At 44.2% G+C, this 14,891-nt stretch overlaps 1 protein-coding gene across 1 annotated transcript in view; it reads right to left on the bottom strand.

The window, feature by feature from the left end:
* The window catches only part of PDGFC (platelet derived growth factor C), a 226,109-nt gene extending 219,468 nt beyond the window's left edge, over nucleotides 1–6,641 (bottom strand). The window contains exons 1-2 of the mRNA XM_055144566.1: nucleotides 6,574–6,641; nucleotides 5,564–5,798 (exon numbers count right to left, since the gene is read on the bottom strand). Of these exons, the coding sequence (XP_055000541.1) occupies nucleotides 5,564–5,681 (118 nt within the window). The 5' untranslated portion in view covers nucleotides 5,682–5,798; nucleotides 6,574–6,641. The remainder of the gene's footprint in view (nucleotides 1–5,563; nucleotides 5,799–6,573) is intronic.
* Between the last annotated feature and the right edge of the window lie 8,250 nt (nucleotides 6,642–14,891).

Genomic DNA, 14,891 nt, shown 5'->3' with positions numbered 1-14,891 from the left:
TCCCAGCATCCCATATGGTCCCCCCAGCACCACCAGGAGTAATTCCTGAGTGTACAGCCAGGAGTAACCCCTGTGCATCTCCAGGTGTGACCCAAAAAGAAAAAAATGGCCTTCTAGTTAATGTTATAGAGAAGGGACTATATCCAGAACCATGAAACAAACTTGCTCTATGCTAGATCCCACCCCTTGCTCTGGGTGCTATTCTGACCACTGACACTTTCACAAGGCAGTAGCAGACAGCGTCCAGCCCCTTGAGGAACTTACATTTTATGGAGGTGCTGGTTGGGGTTGGCTTCCAACAAAATATTGAACAAATTGACAAGAAAAATTGTCCAAGAGGTATCAATGCTATGGAAATAGTTAACCTTAATGCGGTAACGGCAGATCTAGATCCAATGACTGCAAAAGACATTCATCTAGAAGAAAGAATGGCACACGTGACCAAAAGCTGATAGTGGGTGTTTCTCAGAAAAGCAGAAACAACCCAGGCTGGAAATCCTTTGCAAGTGTTATTTTCCCCTTCCCCAGCATATCTCTCAGGCAGCACCCCTCCAAGTGTTGAGAAAGCGAGAAATAGGAGAGAACTTCATGGATGAGGCTTATAGGAACCAAGCCCAGTTCTTATTTCATGGGCCTTCAGGGCAGGGGGCAAGCCAGGCAAGTTGAGAAGACTCCAAGAAGAGCTAAATGACCTAGAGCTAGAAGTGTCATCATGTCTGACAATCAGTGCGGGGATACATGCTGACCAATCAGATTGCACTGGTCCCTTTGCAGCTCCAAATAGTTCAGTTTAACTGGTAACACTGGTGAATACCATTTCAAAAATCAAACACTCAAGGTGTCCTTAAATACAAGAAAAGGAGATTCCAAAACAAAACAAGCCACAGAGGCAATGGTGTGGAAAATTAATACACAGGGCCCACTTTTAAAATGAGTTCCATACAATGACAGTGCATTATATAGAGATACTCTTGTTCTGTATCATGCTTTGCAAATAAAACCATTAGAAACATCTAAATTAAGTTAAATGTAGGAAAGAACTTGTATTCCGATTCCACCATTTGGGTTGAAACCAACAGAAACCTGTGATGAAAATTCGGCCACCCTGGAAAAGTTGGAGGTTGGGGATGAGGATGGGAATAGTACCAAATGCGCTGACTCAAATATTCATTATTTAACATATCATATTATCATTAGAATGATGCTTCTACTCCAAGTATGCATGTTGCAGATAAAACAGAGCTTATGCGCTTCAAATAATGAGACATCAAGGCATATAAAAGAGGGACAAGAAAAAAGAAACAGGAGTGGACAAAGCTAAGAAGTTGACGCAAGAGAGCTCGATCCAAAAAATTTACCTCCAAGTCAATGTGAAAGAACCCCAGCATCTTTCCAGAACACTCTAACAAATGATTCATTGTCTCTGGAGCTTCCTAAAGAACTGTGTACTTTAGTATAACCTTTTGGGGGCCAATTCAAGGACATCAGATTAATTATAGATAACAACAGGGAGAAAAAAAAATTACCCTACATCAGACTGGGGCTTTTCGTCACCTTTTGTGAAAAACAATATTCATCATTACATAATGACACTTTACTTCTTCCACTTCCTCAAAGATCTCAAACAGAGCAGAGAGCTAGGAGGAAGTTTTATTTAAAAAGGTCATAAACAACAAAAATATATGTCACGAAGGTCATGCACTCTAACTTAGGGACTCACAGGAAAGTCCCTTTTGTCTCATCAGGGTCTGTTTACTCAGTCTGAGACAACAGCTCAGAGCTGGTGAATGAAATAGAACTTGGAAGCAAGCACTTGAGAAGGATGGACAAGAGACATGGGCAGTCTGGTGGGACACAGGTGGTGTCTCTCCCATGGGGAAATGAGACAGGAAAGTCTACAAACACCAGACACGTCTACTCAGTCTACTCAGACACGCATCATTCATGGCTCCATCTGCACAAAAGACCTCACAGAAAATAACATATATAATGTCAGACCAAGCGATGTCAGACATGTCATGCCAGTTTATAAAGGCATATTCCAAATCTACACCCAAATGATTAAAGAAAATGAAAACAGGTAAGAAGGAGGTTTCCTCTCCATATAACTTGAAGCTGCCCATCAATGAATGACAAGGTAGATGAGGCTTTCACTCAACAACCTGTGACAGGTAACTCTTTTAGCACAACTGAGAAAGTAAGAGTGGTGGGGGGTTGATTGCATTATGGATATGATAGAAATGATTTCTTCTGCTCTAATTCAGAAGCATCATTCCAGGTCTTACTCATTTTATGGGAGGAATTCTTCTCTAAAACAAACACAATGGTATTTTCGCCCTTGCTCAGAAAGCAGAGACCAGAAGCCTTATGTAAGTCTTAATTTTCATCTCCTTCTTTCAATCAAATCTGGAGGCCCTTAATTCCTGGGGTAGACTTTAAGAGTTAAAATTCAGGTTACGAATGAAGAATAGGGGGACTGGAGCGATAGCACAATGGGTAGGGCGTTTGCCTTGCACACGGTCGACATGGGTTCGTTTCCCAGCATCCCATATGATACCCTGAGCACCAGCAGGGGTAATTCCTGAGTGCAGAGCCAGGAGTAATCCCTGTGTATCGCCGGGTGTGACACAAAAAGAAAAAAAAAAGAATGAAGAATAGAGTCAACTTACAAAACTGAACACCAAAGTAACTGTAAAGTAATGTGACAACAACAGCATTATAGTATCAATTCAAAACCTGGTGATTAATAATAAGGTAAGTGACACTCATCCTTGGAAACCAATTGTGGTTCTAGTACTAAATTTCCATTAATGACACTTCCTGAGACACCAAGTAAGTATGGATACTGAGCAGGACTGGGGACTTGATAAGAGTCAACACAACTTTGGAATGAATAGTTCAAGAGAGAGAAGAGTTGAAAGAGGCAAGAGAGAACTTGTTCGACAGCCACAACATTGACAATTTATACTGGCTACTTCCTACGTATTTCCTCTAAAGGAAGCACCGCACCATCTGGACCAATCACATTTGCGAAATGGTACCCTCAGGGTTTGTAGTTGCAGAATTATCTATCAAAACTCCATCCTGGCTCAATGAGAAACCTACAGATGGGAATAACAAATTTCAAATGAATTTTTAAAAAATGTTAAAGGAGAGAAAGAAACAGCTGAGGAAATGTGTTCACATTCTGGCGGGTGCTTCTAGAGCACCTACCTGGATCCTCAAACCTTAGAACCCCTCAGCGGAAAAATCAACCTGAGCATGTGCGGGGAAAATAGCTCTCTATCGCCCTCTAGTGCTGGCCAGTTCCTCCTCTCCCCAGGCGAAAAGCTACAAGGTGAGTGAGCTGTAAGTTCCTCTACTTCCAGCAACTTCCTGTAGTCAACTCTCCCAAGAGCTAAACATAGCTCAATCTTCTGCCCACAGATTAGGAAACAACCAGGCTATTTTTAGCACCATGCATCTTAGGAATGGAAATGGCCAGCTTCTGATGGCAACAGTGTGTGTGTGGGGGTGGCGGGGGGATGGCGGGGATGGCGCCTGGCTTAATGAACTCACCTCTACTTGGTTAAGTGGCCAATGAGAGCTCTGGGGGCCCTTTACAAAGTGATGATGGTAGGTGGCTCGCAAGAAAGCTGGACAAGGAAAGGACAATGAGAGGCACAAGTTGCCAAGGGAATCAGGAAGAGGACAGCTGCCAGGACAGGCCTGATAAAAAAGAAGAACAGTAGGAGCAATGAGACAGGACGCGCGCAAAACAGAAGCCAGAAGCCAAGGATGTTAGGCATGGTCCTCTCAGAGAAGCTTGTCTAGGAAGAAGCCCGATTTCGAAGTGGACATTTATTTTACACGAGAAAGAACAAAGGTTGGTCTGATCTGTTTCCTGCCAGGGTACAGCTGGTGCTATAGCTCCTTTGATCACTTTTCCCCAGTCCTCTGCAGCTCCTGTGATTAGAGATAGATTCCTAGGCTGCCCTTTGATCAGCAGCTCAAGCTGCCTGCAGGTGCCATGCGCAATCACATTAGCCAAGTGCAAGAAGCAAGCACGCGAGCTGGTAAACGTGATACCAGGGACGCTGGCAAACGTGGTCAATCATCTTTACAAAAATCCCTGAAGTTCTTATTTTTTTGATTTTTTTTCCTTTTTGGACTCTAGCATGTCCGGTGCTTTCTTCAAGATGAACACCTTCGAGAGTTTACCCTCCAAGTTGAAGCTTCGAAACACCCCCCAGTACATCAAGAGAAACTTTCTGGGGCAGAAAACAAGAGCACACACCACTCTGATTTGCTAGGTATGCTGCCTGTGTGCCTTTCACCCGGCTCACGAAGTGACTGCATTCTTGCATTTGGAATAGATGATATTCAAAGCAGTAAAAACATGTACATTTCTCTTCAAATAACATTAAGAGCCACCACTTGTAAACATGGTGTTTAATATTCCAATTTTAGACGGCCTGCATTAACATTGTGGTTTCATGTGCAGGATAAAATTTCTATTTACAAAGTATTCTCAAAAATGACTTCATAATGGTAGATCAAGAGAAAAGGAGTTTAGAAATTGAATGATGTAAATCATATGGGGTTCAGAGGCTAAGCAAATTACACACCCCGAAGCTGCTCTGGCTTTATGAAAGAAGCCTTTCTCCGGCTCTTTGCAATCCCAGCCCAAGGGAACTTGCATCTGAGAGTTTTCTAAACATTTCAGGTACACTTGAAAGCTGAAAGTAATTCTCATTTCCTATGCAGGATTAAGTCGTTTCCAGCACACACAAAATAGCAGTCATTCACCAACACATATAAAAACACGCCAACCAGAAAGGTAAGGACTTCAGAATACAAAGGCACATTAGAGAGAGAGAGAGAGAGAGAGAGAGAGAGAGAGAGAGAGAGAGAGAGAGAGAGAGAGTGAAAGAGAGCGCGCAAGAGAAATACATTTTTCAATTCCTCCTAAAAAACGTCCACGAGGCCTCTTGACCTCTGGGTTTCCTATCTACTGCCTAATTGAAGCCTTTCCACTGAGTGCGCTTCAATTAATGCGGCTGATACGTTTCCTGAAACACCCCCTACCCAATTAAAAAAAAAAATAGAACCTCCGAGCAAAGTCAAACATGCCAAGACTCATTCATGTGGGATTCGTCTGTGTGTGTGTGTTTTTTTTTTCCAGAGGCCGTTCTTGAACTTTTAATTCTGGCTCCGAGAGGTCCTGCAAAGTGTGCGTTTTGAACTGACGTTCCCAATCATTCCCAGAATCGCCTCTCTGGGAGCTGCGCTGGGCAGAGGCACTCACGCCTCTCCCCTTGGAGCTTTGCGGCAGCTCCCGAAGTTGCAAACTACACTTCACCTCCAAAAGTCCATGCCAATGAACGCAGCGCGCATTTGCATGGCTCGAGAGAGACGCTGGATCCCCACGCGGGCTGGTGCACATCACACCCCAACGCACAATGCCAACGTTAACACACACACACACACGCACACACACACACACACACACACACACACGCAGCGAGAAACGAGCAGGGGGAGCGTTCGGGGGGCGGGTGAGGGGGGGAGGCGAAAGACTCACCGTTCTGCTCCTTGTTGCTGGACAACTGGAATTTACTACTTAGGTTGGACTCAGCCTGAGTCCCGTGTCTCTGGCCGGCCAGGGCAGATGTCAGCAGGAGAAGCCCGAAGAGGAGCATTTGGCTGACTGGGGCGAGAGCTCAACTCACCGCGGGCACTTTGCAAGCTGCGACTCCCGAGTCTCTTTCACCACCGCCAGGGGAAGGCAGCTCTGGGGTGGAAGCGCCGAGCCTGCTCTGGCAGCAGAGAATCGCAGGGTAGTTTCCACATAATCCCATCCAAAAACTTTTCCTAGAGCCCTCTTCTATGTCTCCAGTTTTTTGAAAAGGATCAAAGCAAAACCTGGACCTGAACCAGTTTCCCAAGGTTTAAACAAATCCTGAGCTGTGCCGAAGTGGTGGGGGTGGGGGGGAAGAAGGCGAGGGAGGAAAGAGGGGGGCGGGGGGGTGGGGACGCGGGGGAGCCTGGGGAGCGGCAAGGAGTCACCAGCAAGTTGCTTGCGAGCACCTGTCAGTTTCGGGGGCCAGGACGGAGGCGCCAACTCCGGGGTCGCGCCCGGCCGGCCCCGCAGCGGCCGAGTCGGCGGCCCGCGGGGTGTGATCAATAACAAAAGCTGCCAATAGATGCGGCGCGGCGGGCGCCCCGCTCCCCGCCCCACCCCCACCCCCGAGGGGGAGGGGGAAGAAACAACGGGAGGTTCGCTGCGGCGGCTCCCCGGGGGTCTCCGGCTGCCCCAGCCCCGCGCGCGCCCCTGGCACCGGGGTCCCGAGGAGCTGCGGTGGGCGCCGATCCCCGGCACCTGGCTGGAGTCTTTTTGTTTTGTTTTGTTTTTTGTTCTTGTCCCCTTTTTTTTTTTTTTCTGTCCGCGAGCAAAGTTCACCTTGTTGGGCTGCGGCCCCCCCCCGGCGCCCCCCTGCAAGCCGAGGGCCGAACGCTGCAGCTGGGAGGCGCGGCGGGGCTCCCCGCTCTTCCCCCGGCCCCTTCCCCCCGCGCCGCGGGCTCCGTGCAAACCTCGGGGCGCGGCTCGGCGTCTCGGCACCCGGCGGAGAGAGCAGGCCGGTCGGCCGGGAGGCTCCCGCTTGTCCCCTCCCCTTCGCCACCTTCCCCCCCACACACCCTCCACCCCCAGCCCTGCCCGGCGGCGCGCGGGAGGAGGGGGCCGGGGGCCGAGCCGGGCGCCGAGCGGGGGAGGCTGAGCCGCGGCCCCGAGGGCCGCCCCGAGGGCGGGCGGGGGTCGGCGCTGCGGGAGGGGCAGCCCCGGGCCGCGCCGGCCAAGGCCGCCAACCCGCCGTCCAACAGGTGCTGGCACGGCCGGGGCTGCACGGGTGGAGAGCCACGGCCCCAGCGGGTCCCGGTGTCCCGTGCACGGGACTCCCCCTGCCCCCCCAACACACACACACACACACACACACACACACACACACACACACACACACACACCACCCTGAAGAGCAGGGTGGGTGGCAACGGGTGCTGCAAAAAGGGAAAAAAAACTCTCCGCCCCTCTCCTTGTTCCACGGCCTCCCGGGGTGACCACTCGTCCTGAACTTGCGAGGGGATCCCCGTTCCCACAGGGCTCTTGGTCCCAGACTCTTGGCCCGAGTTTCTGGGCCGAAAGACGGGAAATTGGAGCTTAGAGATTTCCCTTCGGTTTATTTCCCTCTGTCTGAAGAAGAGGGGGGCGTGGAGGGGGGGAGAGGTTGCTGGAAGAAGCAGAAGTTAAGGACAGCGGGCCAAAAGAAAAATAACTGCCTTCATGCCTGCAACTAGTTGTATGCACTGGAGCGCTACCGTCAGGCAGGGCTCTGCGCTGAGAAGGAGGAGCAAGGAAACCAGGACAAACATCTCTGGCCTCGTGCAGCTTGCCTTCCAGTCCCCACGGACGCCTTCAAGTAATACCCAGCAAACGGTGCCACGTGGGGGGGGGGGTGGCAATAAAGAAATACCACCCGCTCTCTTGTTCAACAAAGCATTGCAAGCAATTCGACCTATTCCGGGGCTCCAGGAGGGACTGAAAAGAAGGTTGTGGCCCCAAGGTGCACACTGAATAGAGTGGGGTCTCCCAAAGTCGTCCCTCCCGTCTTTGCAAAGCGCTCTACTGAAGCCCAGAGCCGCCTTGCACTGGTATCGGGTGTAGTTGGGTGTTGGGCATGGTTCTCAGAGACCAGACCCGGGCTGTCTGCAATCCGCAGTCACGTTGAACGTGCCAAACCTCTCACAAGGGCACGGCAGGCTCCGAGCGCGCAGTCTCTCTGCTTCTCACGCCTTCGATCCTCTTTTGCACGTTAAACTTCTACTAAACACAACCCTTCTTTGAAACCTTGACTCATCTATTCCATTCATTCATACTATTCCTTGATTACTTCAGGCTTCTTAATGCAGGACAGCGAAGAAATAAGGCTCAGTCTTTGACCTTAAGAACTTAGTTCAGGGCGGCAGAGATTAGAATTTGGGCTGCCTTACGGGCAGCTGACCCAGGTTCAATCCCTAAGCACACTTGTCCCCCTCCCACGAAGTACCAGACAAAGGAGCTTGCCAAGTGTTATCCAAGTACAACATAACAAAACATTTTGTTTACTGCACACATGCCTTGTGATTTTGTCCGTTGTGGCTGTTCCTCAATGCCAGTGTAACTGCTATTTGAACACCGAATACAACCCCCCAAATTCCTTGTAGATAGATCTATGAGCAGGGTTGAGGGTTTGGGGTTTTTATCCCTAATTTTGCTGACAAAATGAGATTGTTTTATAAAGGCACATGCTTTCTGGATCAGTTTGGATCCATGCGTCATAAAATAAATCCTTCTGCAGTTTTTTCTAATTTAGCTAAGTCGAATATTCTAATCAGGACTTTTCCAAATGAGGCTGTTCTCTGTTCACTGAGTTGAGTTTCTCGACCACCCACGTGGAGAGTGGCTATGAGGGTGGGGGTGTCTGCAGATTTCATCCATTTGCTCTGGTGAGATTATAAAGGTGATGACTATCCTTTATTTTGTATCATTTCATATTAGCTAGAACAGTCCCTGGCCCAGGGGGATAATAAATAAACACTCTTGACTGACTGACAGGTTTCTTTATTGGAGTCACTTACACTCTCCCTGGAATTTCAGCATGAAGGTTATATTTGAAAAGTTACAGATGATCTAGAATAATACTCTACCTCTGCGTTTTACCTCATCCATATTCTGGAGATTGAACTGACAATTGCCTTATAAATAAAGTCGGCCAGATGCTCCAGCCTGACCCCAGATGAAATCATGTCCATATTGCCCCGTTTCCTTCCCAGGCACTTGCGTTGTTGTTTCTTGAACTACTCCTGCTCCTGGCACAGCCCTTTCCTTTCAGGTTTTAGCCTCTGTCTTCTGGCTCCCAGTTACATAAAAGCCTTTCCTAGACAAGTGGAATTCTTGCCTTGAAAGTAAATTTGGTGTAATCTGAAGTCTGCACCGTGGCTAAACAATATATTTTGAATGAATATGGCTTTGTTTTGGCCTAAAGCACTTTCCCGGAGGAAAGGTATCTGGTTTGCCAACCAAGAAAAAAAAATAATAATTGCAAGCATTCTTTGTGGCTTGCATGTTTTCTTAAACCTTAGGAAGGAGTGCCCACTTTGGCTAAATGCATGAAGAGTATTACCTACAAATTCCTTTGAAGAACATGGCAGAATATACTTGGTTGTTCACAAGTATAATTTTGGGTATGCAAGTATGCGCCTCTACTCTTTTATAGAGCAGAACATGATGTTAAGGCACACTAGTACCGTTTTAGTACTCAATACCTAAGAGGGAAGGAATTGGGAGGATATAGCTTTGCTTCTGAAAATCAGGTATCACAATTTTTTTGGTTCTCTCTTTTATTTCAATCTGTACTCACACTAAGACATACATGCATGTTTATGCATCATTAATTTAAGATTTTTCATTATGCTAGTATCAGATTTGCTAATTGATCATCAATTTCTAAGGCTCAGAAAACTGTAATCTATCTAAATATCCAGTACATTTCCAGAACGGCTAATAAACAACTCTTTAGTTTATACATCTGAAGCCAAGAGCTGAGACTACCGATTGTAAGCAAAATAAATATCACACAGTAATGTAGGGATGAAGACATCTATGAGGCTAAAAGAGGTTAATCAGTCTCTACTAATCATTCTTCTCTTATCCCACTCTTTCCAATTACCAACCTTGAGAAATGTGTAACTTCTCTCCCTCTACGATGTAGTCATAATCTATTTTTTCAAATTAAGTGTAACAAAACATATTTCTTATATGTTATTCTTCTGTGTTGAGTCACCCCTTTTCTTCAATATGACAGCTGCTAAACTGAAAAAAGGTTTGCTTGATGTGGTTAATTGTAGGGGGTTGTACAAGGACCTTCTCCAAAGGAACAACTGGATTTTTCCATCTGCACTGCTTTATGGAAGGGATTTGGAGGTGGGTAAGTGAAAGGTAGGCAGTCTGAGGACAGGGTGGCAAGACTGGCCTTTACGTGGTCCCTGTCTAGTTCTTTCTCTTGTAGCAAAACTATTTCTTTTAAGTCCTGGTTGACTATGAACAAATTTCCCTCCACCCCCATCCCCTGCCCCAAATCTCAGAATTACTCATTTGACTTAGAACTCCAAGAGGACTCAGTAGACAGAAATTGCCCCTAAGAAAGAGAAATTCTTATAGCCTTTGATCATTTCAAAGATGGATCACAACAAAAGATCATTTCATGGGGAAGTAGCCGCAGAGACTTAGTCTGGTTTGACTACAAACAGTTAGACCTTGATCTGGAAATCCTTCTTGCCTCTTTCTTTACATGAGAAATTTGCACTGGATTCTATCTTAATTTCCTTAATGCTTCAGAATTCTTTAGTTCTCTGAGCTTGAGATTGTAATGGCAATACTTCTTCAGTTTACTGTGCTTCTGGCTCGGAGCAGTGGATTCTAACTCCTAATCTTACGAGTCTTGTGACTGGAAAGTGATACTAACTGGTGCTTCTCCTGAAATTTGTTCCAGAGTATTCCTCCTATGTGTGTGACTGTTATCTTACGACTTCCTACTTACATAATTTCCAATTGGAGTCATTAGGAAATATTCTTATATCTGTCATTCTTATCTTATTTACTTACTACTACTAACTTTGAAAGACAAGGTCAGCGGAGAACCAAAAGAAAAGGGAGAAAAAAAAGAACTTGGAAATCACTGACTTGGGCCAGTATGGAAATGTATTGAACTCAGGGAAATGAAATAAATGATGTGTGGCTATCCACATTTTTAGTTTTAACATGTTTTTATTAGAGGCAAGTATGTCGCCGAGAGAAAGGGAAAAATATTGCATCAGTTGTAAATAATAAGAGGAAAATACGGTTATTAGTCGAGAACAGATGGGCAATCTACATAGTGTCCTATAGACTCACACTCATGGAATGTGAGTCGGAGAGCAAGGGGCATTCCTTAAAAATGTGGACAGCGACCAAACTTTTATTTTGGTCACATGCTTCAGTCAATAAGATGCCATTTTTCTCTCCCTTGAAATTTTGCACGGGATAGGAAAGCTCTTGTACACATGGTGACAAATCATACTTAAGAGGTCAGGACACAGCGACAGATACCCCTTTCTCAGATAGTGACCCTCTTATTGCAAAGGTCATGAGAGAAGGCCCTTTTCACTTTGCATTATTGTTTCTAATGCTCTCCTTGGCTTCTAGCCTTTTAGAAGAAGGTGGGTCTGGGTCATCTTACTGGACTATTGGGTGAATGTTTAAAAAGTCTTATTAGGGGACAGAAAGGAAAATCTGACTTAAGTTACCTACTACTAATAGTATCCTCAATTGCATTTTAAGTCCAAGTGACTTTTATACCCCTTTGTATTATGATTATTACTATTTTCTGTCTTTGCCATCTTTAAATAAAATGTAGTTCCTTTTATTCCCAAAAATAGATTTTCACCATATTAAAGACATTTGGTTTTCTCTAGTTTTATTTCTTGCGACGGAATTTATGCTGATGCTTCCCATATCTTCTTGTTCCTCCTGCTCTCCTTTTTCTCATTGTCTGAATTTTCTCTTTTTGTCTTTCATACAATTATAACTTCAGTGTGTGTTTTGCTCTATGTGTACAGGGTGTGTTTTTCCCTAACAAGCAGCTCAGAAAGCTTTATAGTTGCTATCCAAAGAAAAGAAAAAAGAGGGGAGAATTCTTATTTAATGTTCAAATTTTATTTTGAAAATACCTAGCATATCCCAGGAATGATCAGACACTGTAAGATATATTTTCTCATCTAATCCTCCCACCAACCCCTTGAGGGAAGTCAGTTTCTCCAATGTACAGCAGATTAAAAAAAAAAAAAACAGCAGCTCATATTATTGTTATTGTGTTCTCCTCAATGACTCTAGTTTTCTGCCTCTGCCCTTATGCTTTGAGCCTAGCTCTGGATTCAGAGAGTTCATCTATCCCTGGATTAGAAGAGTTTGGATGAAATCAAGCTTCTGCAGATCTTCCTCACTTTTTCTTCGTTAAATCTTATTTACAATGACTGTTTTCCCCACTTACAATGTGAGATACTTTCCTATGGTTTCAAGAACACTGGAACAACCCTTAAGGGATCTCCTTTGCTAAAACCCTGAAGGAAATGCTAGAGGCCTGGTGCATCTGATTTCCTTGAGGTGATGGTGACTAAGGCATTGCGAAGCTGGCCTTGGAGTGGAAGCCCTGTAAAAGTGTGGGCTTCTCCAGTATCCTGTTTATCCTGGTCAAAGTTAGTCACCCAGCTAATGCTTTAGCCTGCCATCTGCAGGCAGTTATTTCAAAGAATCTATCTTCTTTTCTTTGAGGACAAAGGAAGGAATTATCATTCCTCCTTTCCTACTCATGATTGCTACTGAATTAAACTCTCCCGGACTAGGGAGGAATACACTGGCTTTCCAATTGCTCCCTTTGAAGAATCAGTTTATGATTAACTGTAGATGCCGAGGTCTCTTGGATTTTATAAAATTCCTCTATATATACCTCCACATGTTTCTGGTTTAAAATTCCTGATCCATGGTTTTTGAAAGCAAGTATGGTGAAGAAAATTTGCATCTTTATTGATAATGGCAAAAGGTATTTTTAGATTAGTTGAACTTATTCAAAGCACAAAGAATGCTACACGAACTAACTAGTGACTGGTTAAGCCCTCTGGCAAGCAAAAGTCTTCAATTGAAATTCTAATTCTATAGATAAATTCCCTTTCTAGCAGAGGGGTTTACCATGTGAAAAGACTTACGGGTGTCATTTTTGCACAAATAACCCCACTCCCAGTAAATGGAAAAAAAAACCTCTCCTTCCTCCTTTCTCTCTTTAGTAAGCTGTATTTTAAATACATGAAGAACTAAGAGAGGAAAAATTGAGAATATCATTAATATTTATTGAGGCAAATGATTACACTATGTAACAGTCAAAAGGGTATTGAAAATATTCAAAGAATTTATAGCCATTTCTTCGACTTAGATTTCTATTCTAAAATTATTTTTCTCACATACAGCCGCATTCAACACACTTAGTCCTGCAGAGGAAAAAATTGTTTTATTCCTCAGAATCTATGATCAGCTCTTCTAGGAAATATAGTAATCTTCCTCATTTCTTTTTCCATCTAGGGACCTCATGGCACATTCCATTTTCAGTGAAATATTAACAACTAATGACTATCCAAAGACATCATCGACTGTTTTTATAAATCATTTATAAATTAATTTCCTTTAACAATTCCAAAAGGAAATCTTAACAGATCCCCATTTTACAGAGTTTAGAAATTGAGCCTCCGTAAGATTTTGTAACTTGTTCTGGTACATAGTTTATAAATAATAAAGCCAAAATTTGAAGGTAGGAAGTTATTTCTAGATTGAAGTTGGTACTTGCTCGTCTCATTCTCTGCATCTGTATTCAGTATGCAGGACCTAAAAAAAAAGAAGAAGCAAAAGAAGATACATTTGAAACTTATCAAATGTACATTTATAAGTACTTGATCTTTTCAAATTCCACACAATTCTACTCATAAATATGTAACTTCAACTGCTATTGGCAACAACAAATAGTAAATCACTCTTACTCTGGCATCAAAAGGACAGTGCCCCAGGCATACAGGAATGAGGCAGTTAGTGAAAATGCCACAGTGTCTTAGATTGAATACTCTTTTCAGTTGCTGAGGAAATGTGAAATGAAACTTCTCTTAGGAGGGAAGAGGGATTGTTGACCTTATTCTTAGCGGTAAGTCCTCGCCATAGTGTCACGATTAAGGTGTGCTGGTTCTGCTAGCCTGTGATGATGGGAACATACAGCCTGTATTCTCCTCCGTTTCTGAATGACCATAGCAGTATTTAAGAAAACAAAAAGGTTGTCGTGAGCATACTTGCTATTTTGTCTGTGAAAGTAAAGTTATAGAGAAGACAGAGCACCTACGACCCCTAATATTAGGATGAACATGAACTTCAGCAAATCAGCAATCTGCTCGCAACGTGAATGCATGCTCTAAAGCTCCAGAAGTTGCAAGATAAATCAAAACAAGTTATTGTTGTCTTCAGTGAGTTTTGCCTTGTTTTAACTTAATTGGGAACAGACCTGAATTTGCTCCGGTCTCATCCCGTACCCCCTGTGCTATCTCTCTGCCCGAGTTTTGCCTTTTACATGGCTCCATTTGTGTTTAGCACTATCTGAAATACACCCCCAGCCTTCTCACATTATTTTTCCCACACACAAAGATTTTCCAGCTGCCATCAGCCTGGTTTACTCTATGTGGATGTTCCTTTGAATTTTTAAGATTAGCAATCTGGGCTTTTGAACACACATAGCTGAGAAGATTCCACCCCCTCATTTCAGTCTTTCAACCTCCTGCTCCTGCTTTTCCTGAAGGAGAAAAAACCTCTAAGTGATACTCTGTTTCTCCTTGTATCTAAGCATCTCATTCATCACACTTCCTAAAGGAGATGTGTATAGTTTTCTAACAGACCACAATAATTTTTGTCTTTATACTTGTTGCTCATAACTTCTTCCCTTGTTATGCAGGACCCAATAGAGAACAGATTCTATTTTGCTTTTCATCTTTGTTTGCTTGGAAGTTACTATGTACCACTTATAAAACAATAGTACCTAATTAAAAAAAAACATATATATATATATATATATATATATATATATATTCTTCTCCAGTCACCCATCAAACATATGAGATCATTTTTGGAGAGGGACTCCTAAGTAGTGCTCAGGATGTCTGAGGACCCTGCCAACAACTAGGGCAACTGGTCCAACAGTTAAACGCAAGGGACAAAGGATGTTATGCTGCTCCAGCTCTGCATTATCTGGGATACC

Source organism: Sorex araneus, chromosome 7, assembly GCF_027595985.1.
Source record: "Sorex araneus isolate mSorAra2 chromosome 7, mSorAra2.pri, whole genome shotgun sequence".
Taxonomy (NCBI): Eukaryota; Metazoa; Chordata; class Mammalia; order Eulipotyphla; family Soricidae; genus Sorex; species Sorex araneus.
The sequence above is the reverse complement of the archived record's forward strand: the minus strand, read 5'-3'. Positions and strand labels throughout refer to the sequence as shown.